At 40.1% G+C, this 12,586-nt stretch overlaps 1 protein-coding gene across 12 annotated transcripts in view; it reads left to right on the top strand.

Annotated features, from left to right (window-relative positions):
* The window catches only part of PPP1R21 (protein phosphatase 1 regulatory subunit 21), a 70,597-nt gene that overhangs the window by 15,403 nt on the left and 42,608 nt on the right, over positions 1-12,586 (top strand). For 9 of the 12 annotated variants that reach the window (XM_005575925.5, XM_045369355.3, XM_015433668.4 and 6 more), the window contains exons 4-9: positions 2,190-2,291; positions 3,805-3,969; positions 4,139-4,197; positions 5,186-5,280; positions 8,901-8,953; positions 9,455-9,604. In XM_005575925.5, coding sequence (XP_005575982.2) covers positions 2,190-2,291; positions 3,805-3,969; positions 4,139-4,197; positions 5,186-5,280; positions 8,901-8,953; positions 9,455-9,604 — 624 coding nt within the window. Of the gene's footprint in view, positions 1-2,065; positions 2,292-3,804; positions 3,970-4,138; positions 4,198-5,185; positions 5,281-8,900; positions 8,954-9,454; positions 9,605-12,586 lie in introns of all 12 variants that reach the window. The other 3 variants (XM_074011833.1, XM_074011832.1, XM_074011834.1) reach the window with 1 other exon arrangement.

Genomic DNA, 12,586 nt, shown 5'->3' with positions numbered 1-12,586 from the left:
TGTTGACGTCTTTTGGTTTTACCAGGTTGCCATTAATCCAAGGTTGAGCAAATAGAATGAGGGAGATTGTCAGTGTTACTACTCTTATGAAAGTAGCAGTTGAAACACTCATACCTTAGGTTTGTAAGTTTACTGCAGATGTAATTTCTTAGCATTTATTCTTATGAGGCCACTTTGGTGTTCTCGTCTTGAGGTTTAGAGATGAGTTTTTTTCCCTTATGGTTTTATATGGTGAGGCAAGATTGTTATTGCTCTAAGGTGGATAATCTGGTACTTTTGAACGCTGTGATTAAGAGGTTGCTGCCCTTTTTTTTTTTTTTTTTAAGGGGTAGAGGTACTGATTGAGTCTTTAAGTCTTGTATGTATATAGACTAACACTCCACAAATGTATGTATTGAGGCAGTAACAGTAGAATGGGTAGAAGGGAAGGAGAAGGCATACAGTGACTCTGAAGGAGTGCAGTATGGCCAGAAGAGCACAGGCTTCAGATTGAAGCCCAGGCTTGAATTCTTTGGTTGCCTTTAATAAATCTATGATTTTCGGCACAATTTTTAACCTTGTAATCTTAGTTTCTCCATCAGCAAAGTGACAATGAGCCTTTGAGGTTTGTTGTGAGGATTCTATGGGATCATGTAAAAGTGCCTAGAGCCATATTTCCCATGTAATGAGCAGTTGCCATAGTTATATGTTAATAGTTTTCCTATATACATTTTCCTACATAGAATAATTCGCTAGAGTGTTAGTGTTCAAATAAAGGAGGCAACAGAGAGGGTATAACACATATGTGTTAGAATCACTCGGGAAACTTTTTCAAGATACACGTGCCAGGCCGGGCACAGTGGCTCACGCCTGTAATCCCAGCACTTTGGGAAGCTGAGGCGGGCGGATCACGAGGTCAGAAGTTCGAGACCAGCCTGGCCAGCATGGTGAAACACTGTCTCTACTGAAAATACAAAAAATTAGCCCGGCATGGTGGCGGCGCGGCTATAATCCCAGCTACTCAGGAGGCTGAGGTGGGAGAATTGCTTGAATCCAGAAGGCGGAGGTTGCAGTGAGCCAAGATCATACCATTGCACTCCAGCCTGGGCGACAGAGCAAGACTCCATCTCAAGAGAAAAAAAAAAAAGATGTACATGCCCTGGAAATTCTGAAAGACCCTTGGGGACACAATAGTTATTTGTACTTCAAACATGTTCTTCAGATTCTTAATATCCCTGCCTAGGACTGTTGAGCAGAGGTTTGGGTGTGATACTTGAGAATTAATTTTAATTAAAGCTCATCAGATTTGGAAGCACTGAGGACCCCGAATATGTCATTCTGCAGTGTTCCTTATGCACTTGTTGTTTTTCAAACATGATGGATATTTAATTTCTTTTTATATGGCTACTCCATTTTCAAAGGGCTTTTAAATCACTGATTCAAATTAGATTAGTAGATGACTTCATTTTAAGTGAGAAGTGAGACTACAAAAACAGAGAAAGGGTGGTGACTGATGTTTGAACACAGTTTCATTGTTAGGCTGTTCCTTGAATAGTCTCAGTTCTATGTATTACATGAAAACAAATGCTTATTATTAGATCTTTTAAATAGTGCTATTCTTCTATGTAGAATGAGTTCATATTAGTAAAAAATTAAAAGAAAGGGATTTTTAAATAATCTTTGAGAATTTTCCTATTCATTTATAATAGCTTTATTTTATATTTTTTTAACTTAGAAATTTGTATGAACTTTTGTATAAACTTACCTTTGTGGATGCTGTTACAAAATTTATTACAATTTCTTATGGAGTTTAGCAACTCCGACTCATGAAATTGCTGTAACTCTGATTTCCCAAACCAAAAGATCAAATTGAAATTATATTTATGAGCTTATTTTATATTGCTGGAGCTTTGTAGGTCTGCTCCGTCCTCCAACAGAACTACTCATGAATTCATCTGCAAAGAATAGTAAGCCTTATCTGTTCTTTTCTCTCTCTTTTTAAAGCTTTCCTGCTCATTACAATATTTGCAGTTTCAACTTGTGTCACATAGGAAAAGTTAAATGATGAACTGTATACCTTTTGCAGGATTGTTTGAGAATGGTGAACACGTAGAAGAGACAAGCTTCTAAGGTGATAGAGAATCTGTGTACCTTAGGATGTTTCTCTAAAGGATGAAAGTTATGTGGACATAACTTATTCTTTCCATCAGAAAAGTGGAGAATCTTCTTCTCAGTTGAGTCAAGAACAGAAGACTGTCTTTGATGAAGATCTGCAGAAGAAGATCGAAGAGAATGAACGGTTGCATATACAAGTGAGAAAATCTGGTTTTCCATATGAATTAAAAAATAGGTCTGTGATCTGTTAATGTGGAAAAGCGAATGCAGCTGGAGTGTTTCGTGTCTGCGTGGGTGTTTTAATGTCTTCTGTGATCTTCAAGTATATATGTCAGTGTCACTTATTCATTTCTTAAATATCACACAATCTTAATGTGGATGTGTGCTTTGAAGTATATTCATTTGTTCAGAAGACAGCAGAATGGCTTTATAATTTAACAGTGCAAAAGTATACTGAGCATTATTCATTTTATATAGGAAGTGATTACATGTATCATTTAAATGGGAACTTACCAATAAGTGGCGTTTGCTTTTTTCCATCCCCGCCCCCCCCCCTTTTTTTTTAACTGATGTTTAGGTCTTTAATTTACTGGTGTTTAGTTGGTTTTTATCCCTACTCCTGTTAAACTGTAAGGTCTCTGAGGGTATGAACCATGTATGTTCTCTGTGTCCAATCCCTGGACAGTGTCTTACTTATGTCAGGTGCTCAGATATTTATGGAATGTTGGAAAGTTAGTGCCTGCCCCCAAACCATTGAGCATATTCTAAGATTCATAGTGGGCCGGGCGCAGTGACTTACGCCTGTAATCCCAGCACTTTGGGAGGCCAAGGCGGCCGGATCATGAGGTCAGGAGATCGAGACCATCCTGGCTAACATGGTGAAACCCCGTATCTACTAAAAATACAAAAAATTAGCTGGGTGTGGTGGCGCCTGTAGTCCCAGCTACTTGGGAGGCTGAGGCAGGAAAATGGCGTAACCCAGGAGGCAGAGCTTGCAGTGAGCCGAGATTGAGCCACAGCACTCCAGCCTGGGCAGCAGGGTGAGGCTCTGTGTCAAAAAAAAAAAAAAAAAAAAAAAAAAATTGTGGTGTAGTGTATCCAACTATAACCTCCTGATTTTTTTTTTTTTTTTTTTTTTTGTCAAATGGTAGGAAACACACTTTTCAGTCTTTAAATGTTAATAAAGTTTTTGACCTCAGTGTATTTTATATCTAAGTATTCATAATTCCTTATTAGTGTTGGACTCTAATTACAGGAAAGAGCTTTACCTGTTTTAGGAATAACACCTGTTTTAATTTTGATTATTTTATGTGAAAGTTAGCTTAGTAGAAAAGTTATACTCTGATCAATTGAATTCTATGTATGCCAGACATTGTTTAAAATAGAAATTCATGAGACTAAGAGGTAGGAGGTGCAGGCTTTAGAGTAGGTTTCCTGTGTTCACATCTAAGTTCTACTATATTTTAGCTGTGAGACATTAGACTAGTTATGTAACTCGTTTAAGCTTGAGTTTCCATATCTGTAAAGAGGAATAACAGTAGCTACTTCTGATATACTGTGAGGATTTAATGAGATAATGCCTGTGTGGGTTTAACATAGTCAGTGTATGGAACCATATGGAAGTTGCTCAGTGAATAGTCACTGCTGTTATTTTTCTCATTTATGTATATTAGGATATTGTGAGAAGAGAAAATGGTCTTCTCTTTTTAGTTTTTTGAAGCTGATGAGCAGCACAAGCATGTGGAAGCAGAGCTGAGGAGTCGGCTGGCCACTCTGGAGACAGAGGCAGCCCAGCACCAAGCTGTGGTTGACGGTCTCACCCGGAAGTACATGGAAACCATTGAGAAGCTGCAGAATGACAAGGCTAAACTAGAAGTAAGCCCCATTGTGAGAGCACACTAAAAAATAATTACGACTTTTATATTAATAAATTGTGCACTTAGAGTTAGTCATTTCTGGTGAGACTATTGCCTGCAGGGTCTTACTAAGTGTGTTCCTGTCTGTAGCCTGAGCCATCTACTTTTCTTTTTCTTCTGAAATTCAGGTAAAATCTCAGACTCTAGAAAAGGAAGCCAAGGAATGTCGACTTCGAACGGAAGAATGGTATGTGGAAACTTGAATTCCAAGAGGGTTCTGAAGCAAGACTCAGAAGACATGAATTTTGGTTGTAGCAGCTCCTCTGTCCTGTCTTACATTTAAAAGGAGGAAATAGGAGTCATCTCCAGGGTCCTTTTCATTTCTGGGATCTCCGGGGCCCTAGGCGTTCTTGATAGGGTGGCCTGTGTATTAGTCCTCAGCCTGCAAGGGTTTGGGGCTGTGGCAGATAGTGTTCTGGAGCTCCTGTACTGAAGACTGGAGACTTTCTGTTTGAAACTACTCTAAACAGAAGGGGCCTCTGATAGTCCCAGGAAGGAAAACTGATAATCACCATATCAGTCTTTTAATGGTACATTTTGAATAAAAAAGAGGTTACATGATCTAATTTGGAGAGATATAAATCTTAAAATCAAAATATTAGTAATGTATGGTAAAGGTATACTCCAACGTTTATTTGATAATAATATTGTAGTTTTTAATAGGATCAACTAAGTGAATTTCTCTGATCAATTTTATTGCATTGTTAGAATTACATGCATGATTTAGATGTGTACCTGTGTGCATAATTGAACCAAACCCAGAAATTACCAGCTTTTGAGTTCAAGGGGAAAAGAAGGCTAATGTAATATATACTTAAAAAAAGAGTCTACAGTGATACTAGGGTGAATACTTACGTGTTGTAATGAGAACATTTGTGACTTTGAAGTGGCTCTAAGATTACTTTGAGCTTGGGGAAATAAATGTAAGGTTGGCTAAGACACTGGAACCATGATAAATTCCTCCAGACTTCCACATCATTCTCCAGAAGTCCCTGGGACTTGAGAAGCCAGGTTAGCATTTTTGTTATCTTCATCTTTTAACAACTCTCTGCCAAGAGTATCCCAAATGTCAGGTGCAGTTCTCTGGAAGTCTACTACCAGCTGTTGAGGTAACAGATAAATGGGGATTCACTCAATGATTGGTGATAATGTGGTTTTGTATTTTTTTCTTGCAGTCAATTACAGTTAAAGAATCTTCATGAAGATTTGTCAGGTAGATTAGAGGAATCCTTATCAATCATCAATGAAAAAGTACCTTTTAACGATACAAGTAGGTATTATATATAGTTTTCCATTATTTGTAACTTTGAATCTCTCTGTGGTAGCCAACTAATTAAAATTTCTGATCTTTTGGGCAAAAAATTTAATTGGCCCAACAGAGGATTGCTTTCTTTTTGTTCATTTGATCAGCCGTGGCAATCATATTTAACAAGAAGATTTTAAATTGTCATATAACTACTCCACAGCCGGTCTGCTTGGAAGAAGCCCAAATCCACATTTTTTGATTGCATGTATTTAGCATTTCCCAAGGTAAAAAAACAACCTGCACATAAAATAGTTGAATATTTGTACAAGAAAAATTGTTGATTGGGGTAGGGGAAATGAGGCTTGGCGGTGGGAGTTAAATCTTTTCAAAGTGATGTCTTACCCTTGGTCAATTCCCAGCGATAGCTAGGAAGCTAACTTGGTTAAGCCTTGCTTCCTGTGCACCCTGGGAATGGTTTGGTAATTTACATTCCCAAGAGCAGCAAAAAAGAAGTTAAAAAATACTACTTTACTTGTGTAATAGGTGCCAAATTTGCAGCCTTTAGGTAAGAAGTCAAAACCTCAAAAGCAAAGAAAATATTTGCTTGTTTGGATTTTGAAACTTACATTCAAATTGATGCACATTTCTTTTTTCTGTAATCACATGATTGAAATTAATATTTTACTTCCCCTAAATTTGTTTAGGGAAGACCCAAAAAAAGAGGAAAAAAAAAAAGAAAAATAGCAGTTCGATTTAGGATTAAAATCAGCCCATGTCATCATTATATCAAAAATTTAAACTCCCCCTTGAAAATAACACCTGTTTCTAGCTTCTACATTAATGTAAATACTACTGGATTCACTGGATTTGAAACTGTGGCGTTATATTTTCCCTTTAAGCCTTGTCTCAATCATTAGGTTCTAATAATTTCCTTCTGAATCATGGATTTATCCTTCCTTTTGTAATACTAGTTGTCACCCTGTTTTAGGTCCCTTTCATGTCACATGTGGATTATTACTTTTAGTCCTGAAATATTTAAAGATCATTTGCCGAGTGCCTAGACAAGTCCGTAGCTGGTGGTGTGGTGTGGGGAAGCCTTCCCAGAGAAAGGGTGCTTTGAGCTGGGCCTGGATGTGTGAGCAGGTTTTATTGGGCCTCTGCCCAATAGGGTAAAATCTAAGGAATTACTTGAAGTATGGTATATAGGATAAAAGGTGTCATCATGCCCTCAGGAGCAGTAATCCAGTATCACAGGAGGCTTAGGGTGGGTGGGATGTGCAGGGCAATGACATGTTAAGTTCTGAAAGGTATGGTGGGACTGGACCCTAGTGTTCTGGTCTAAGGACTGGGAACTTAATTCATAAGGCCATGGGGTTGTTGGAGAAGTTTTTGAGCCAGGGAACATCATGTTGCTATATGTGTACTCACAAGGTTAATCTGGCAACAGAGTGTAGATTGCCTTGGAGTGGGACAAGGGAGTCAAAGACTATTGTGATGATAGTTCTGGTGTGCTATTATGGAGGCTTAGCCTGGGTTGTTAGGGAGACGTGGAAGATCTTGTGGAAGGAGAGGGAACAGATTGGTCCTTTCAAGGAGACAAGGGAGAAGGAGGCAGTGATGGGGAAGATGGTGATGCAGTTGACTGAAAGAAAAGAGGTAGACAGGAACAGGTTTGTGGGAGAGACGAGGTTAACTTTGTTGTTGTTTAATGTTCTGACAGATGGGTTCATATGTATCTATATAACTGTTGATGTTTGCCTTTCTAAATGAAAGACTAGACTTCAGGAGAGAAACTGATGTCAACACTATTGGGCTGGAGAAGCCCTCATGTTGGGAGTGGTGGGTGCACAGTGCAGTCAGGCTTGTGTAGGGTCCTTGGTGAGTTCTCCATCCCAGTGATCAGGAGGCGGAGAGGAGCTGTGGAAACGGGGTGAGGTAGAAGCTGGAGAAGGGAGTTTCAGCAGTTTCAGCCTGATGGTGCAGGTCATTCTGCACATTGCTGTAGAGAGGTCAGAGGGTGATGCAGCAAGGCGACTGGGTTTGGTGACTGGATTTTGTGGCCTCGAGAGGACTAGTATACTTTGCGAGGAGCGCTTCTATGCAGGGTGTAGGTTGACACTAGATTGCCAGGACAGGGATTTGAGGTGAGTGGGTGCTGAGGAAACAGGCAGAGCAATGCTATTTTTTGAGCAGTGGGAATGAAGGAAATGGAGAAGCATGAGAGCCTGACAGGCAAAGTGAAAGAAAAGGCTGCGTGTGCTGGGGACAGGAGTCAGGGCAGAGAATTAAGTGTGATTAGTAATGGAAGAGACTCACTGTGGAGACAGAGTTAAGTGAGCTGCAGCAAATGCTTTATTTGTAATGAGGAGATACTGAAGATAGAAGCAGGGAGTGATTATGTCCTAAGGTCCTGAGGGGATCAGAAGCAGAAGGGCCCAGGAGAACGGTTAGCTGAGGAAAGGATATGCAAGCAGTAGACCAAGGTGGAGGGTGGGGAGTGTAAGAACTCTTTTGCTTTGGCTGTGATTTTTTTGGTAGAGTAGGGAGAGGCTATCCTATCCATTGGGTAGCAGGGAGTAGAGGAGGAATGATATTAGGAGCTTAAAACAGAAAAGGTTTGGGATAGATGTCATGGGAAATAAAATAGGCACACGGCAATGAAATTGTGGATTACTGAGTAGAGTTGAAGCCCCCTGGAGTTAAGCAGAGTAAGTTGTAGTGGACCTTACTTGGGATTTGTGTTAGCAAAAGCGTTGTTGAAATAATGGACCAGGCTGGGAAGCAAAACAAGCAAGGCTGAAAGATGGCTGATAGAAGTGTCCTGAGGTGTTGGTGGACAGGAGACCAAGCTGGTAATGCATAGCCCAGTGAGTAGCAATGGAGACATAAGAGGGAACTGTGTGAGTATGCCACAGGAACATTCCGAATCATATTTTTGGCACTGGGGTCATTCTGACTGAGAACCTGGGCAGAGAAGGGCAGGTTTGAGTGGCTGAAGGGATGAGTAGAGATGAGGAAAGATGCAGCTCATTAAGGAGGAGGTTGAGGAGGTATGGCTAGGTGTGAGGAAGCTACCAGAGGTTAGCGACAGACCAGGATAGAGAGGAAGACTGAGAAAGATAGTGATGCCATCCAGGAAAGTTAGGATAGAGAGGAAGACTGAGAAAGATAGTGATGCCATCCAGGAAAGTTAGGATTGAGTCATTGAGATCCACAGTGGCAGACAGTGATAGATTTTTCCGGTAGTGTAGTGTCAGGAAAACAGTGGTATTTTTTGCTGATGAGTGTGGTGGCTTTGTGGAGGGTTATTTTAGAAGGGAGAATGACTGAAAACAGCAAGAACATCATGAGCCTTTCTAAGTAGTCTTGATAAGCCCGAAAGCAGTGTTTGAAATGATTTCTTAGAAATGGAAACACCGGATTTGTTTGGGTTTTTTTAAGCCTGAAGTTAAAAAAAGATGGGAAGTATTACTTTATCTGAGAAACCACTGATTCTATGTAAATTCTGTTATTCTGTATTGTTCATTATTTTAAATTCTTATGCAAAGCTGATTTTGCTTCAGAGCATTCATTATATTGCATTTAAGCTATTTTCTGGTATATGTGAAATGAGAGACTTAATGTACATTATTTTTCTTTTGTAGAATATAGTCAGTATAACGCTCTGAACGTTCCACTCCACAATAGGAGACACCAGGTAAAGAATGAAGTACATGTTTTTATTTTCAGTTATGTATACATCAAACTTTCCAGAAACAAGAATTAGTTGTTTGGACCTCTGTTTAGTGCATTCAGTCATTGCGTTTAACTGTTGCTTTACGTGTTTCTCATACATTTATTCAAATGTAGCTTGCTTTTTATTACATTCATAAGTAAAACAGATTTTTGCTCTCTTGTCTGATAACATTAGAAATAAGTAATGAGATGCATTAATGGTTTGAGCCATACTTTCTTGTAGGTTGGTACACCTATATTATACTTAAGTGTTCTGGGTTAAGTACAGGAGGTGTATTTGCCAAACTGGTGGCTTTCTAATTTAGTTAGATAGGAATATTAAAATTCAAGTGGGAGCAGATGAATTTAAATTAAGGAATAATCACACTAGGATTCAAATGTTTTCTCCAGAAGAGACTCAATAAAGTTCTTTTAGGATAATAATTTGAGAGTTGGCCTTAACTGTGTATTTTTCATTTTAAAGCTGAAGATGCGAGATATTGCTGGGCAGGCCCTGGCTTTTGTTCAGGATCTTGTGACGGCTCTTCTAAACTTTCATACCTACACAGAACAGAGGATTCAGATTTTTCCTGTTGATTCTGCCATCGACACTATATCTCCATTGAATCAGAAGGTAAATTTAATTCAGAATACATTTTGTTTGCCCTGAAAAAAATAGGGAGATATTATTTGTTTTCGGACCTCTTCTGTGCACCATCCAAGAACTGCAAAGGACATGAAAAAAACCCAAAGTCATAGTTTTTACTCTCAAAATAAAATATGGCAAAAATGGAGATTCTTAAGAAATTACATGCTAGGGAAGTGTATTAGTCCGTTTTCACACTGCTGATAAAGACATACCGGAGACTGAGCAATTTACAAAAGAAAGAGGTTTATTAGACTTAACAGTTCCACATGGCTGGGAAGGCCTCACAATCAAGGCAAGGAGGAGCAAGTCACATCTTTCGTGGATGGTGGCAGGCAAAAAGAGAGCTTGTGCAGGGAAACTCCCATTTTTAAAACCATCAGATCTCATGAGACCCATTATCTATTGTGAGAACAGTGCAGGGAAGACCCACCGCCATGATTCAGTCGTCTCCCACTGGGTCCCTCCCATAACGTGGGAACTATGGGAGCTAGAAGATGAGATTTGGGTAGGGACATAGAGACAAACCATATCAGGGAGGTTTTTTTTTCCTTTCCTTTTTTTTTTTTTATTGAGGCAGAGTCTTGCTCTGTCACCCAGGCTGGGGTGCAACAGTGTGATCTTGGTTCACTGCAGCCTCCGCCTCCTGGACTCAAGTGATCCTGCCACTTCAGCCTCCCAACTAGCTGGGACTACAGGCGTGCACCACCACACTGGCTAATTTTTTTTTTTCTTTTTTTCCCTATTTTTAGTAGAGCCAGGGTTTTGCCATGTTGGCCAGGCTGGTCTCAAACTCCTGACCTCAAGTGATCCGCCTGCCTCAGCCTCCCAAAGTGCTGGGATTACAGGTGTAAGCCACTGTGCCTGGCCTTAGGGAAGTTTTTAAAAGACCTCATTGTGAGCGAGTGAGTGGTATGGCCAGTAAGTGGTATGAGATCACCAGGGAATGGAAGTCGCTGTAGGCGGTTCTGTCTGGGAAAGATTCTTTGGGGATTTGAATGGGTCTTGAAAAATTAGCAAGGTTTGAATAGGGGAGGGGAGAAGTGGGATACGCTTTTTCCCCCGGAAGAGAATGACATGAACGAAATCATGGAGCAGGAAAGCATAGGGAGTGTGGGTGTTGGGAACAGGGGAGGCATGCGGCGGGAATAATGAGCAAACTGTCTTGACTGGAATGTGAAGTCCTCGGAAAGGGAGGAATGGGAAGTAAGGTTGAAAGAGAAAAAATGGCTCCAGATTCTAAAAGGCCTCTAAGGGCAGGCCAAGACATAGACCTTTACTTTGTTTGTAGGATTGAGGCCTCTATAGCTTTTTGATTGGGGGTGACATAAAAGTGCCATTTTATTGTTGGAAAAATTAATTTGCTGGCATTTCTCTCCCCGATGTAGTGTAACTTTCATCATTGGGCATGTTTAGGAGTAAAACAACCTGTGTGGTATAGTTGACCTTTTTCCTTCCTGCTGAGTTATGGAGTGGGAGACAAACTGCTTATCCAGTTGAGCTTGGGGGGCATTTTCAGGGTTTGTGAAGTTCAGACAGGGTTTAAAAATGTCACTTCCTTCAGTCTATGTGCTTTTTTTTAGCCATTAGATTTTGCTTCTTTTTTCTCCCCTGCTAATTCTAAAAAACAATAAAAGGTAGCTTACAAAATTTCATTTAACTGAAAAGGATAAAATAAATGTTGTGAGTATATTAGCTATGTATTGCTATGTAATAAATTACCCCAAAACTTAGTAGTTTAAAACAACAAACATTTACTATCTCACAGTGTCTGCGGGTCAAGAATGGAGGAGCTAGTTAGCTGGCTCATGATCTCTCATGAGATTTCAGTCAGGATGTCACTGGAGCTGGGGGATTTGCATCCCAGGTGGCCCACTCACATGCCTGCTGAGTTAGTGCTAGTTGTTGGCTGGGAACCTCAGTTTCTTATTGCCTGGCTCTTTGAGTGTCCTCATAAATGGCAGCTAGCATTTCTCATAGCGAGCGATCTAAGAGCAAGGTGGAAGCCACAGTGCCTTTTATGACATAGCCTGGGTAGTCACACATCATCACTTCTCCAGTATCGTATTGGTCACACAGACCAGACCACCTTGAAACAATGTGAGACGGTAGTACACAAAACCAAAAATACCAGGAAGTGGGGACAATTGAGACCATCTTAGAAGCTGACTCTCACAGGGTGGAAATTGAGGGAAATTGCTATACATGTGTGCTCTAAGTGCCTCATGATGTGGCAATCTGAAATGTGAGTCATGCCGTTCGTCCTATGTAACCTCATTCTTATTCCCTGCTTCTTTTGTGCATCATGCAGTATTTTCAGGGTTTGAATAGTGTTTATGTCTGTGGTTCCCAAGACTTGGACTTAGGAGTCAGACTTCCTGGGTTCCCAGTCCATTTCTGCCACTTTCTCAGTTATGTCCTCTTGGGAAATAAACTTACTCTCTCTGCACTTCAGTTTTCTCATCTTTAAAATGGGAGATAGAATACCTGCCTCACAGGTAAGCGTATTTGAGGATTTGATAAGATAATACATGTAAAACACTAAAAACAGTGCGTGGTGTGTAGTACTAGCACCCAATAAAGATTTGGTCTTAGGATCATCATCGTTATGCTTTACACATGGGAAGCCATCAGTAGGTGCTTGGCTTTCATGTTTTGGTCTGACTCTACACATCTATTGAAGTTTGTAAAAATTAAACAGTGGGCCTTTGAAATGTTCTTTAATATCACTGTGGGAGAAAGCTTTCAGAAGACCTGGATAGGGAAGACAGTACTGCAACAATTTAATGTAGTTATGCCTTCTTTTATACTTCCTGTAATATTAAAAAATATTTTCTGACCAGACACAGTAGCTCACACCTGTAATCCTAGTACTTTGGGTGGCTGAGGCGGGTGGATTGCTTGACCTCAGGAGTTCAAGACCAGCCTGGGCAACATGGTGAAACCCCATCTCTACAAAAAAATACAAAA

The sequence above is a fragment of the Macaca fascicularis genome, chromosome 13 (assembly GCF_037993035.2).
Source record: "Macaca fascicularis isolate 582-1 chromosome 13, T2T-MFA8v1.1".
Taxonomy (NCBI): domain Eukaryota; kingdom Metazoa; phylum Chordata; class Mammalia; order Primates; family Cercopithecidae; genus Macaca; species Macaca fascicularis.
Note: the sequence above shows the minus strand (reverse complement) of the source record. Positions and strands in the feature narration are given on the sequence as shown.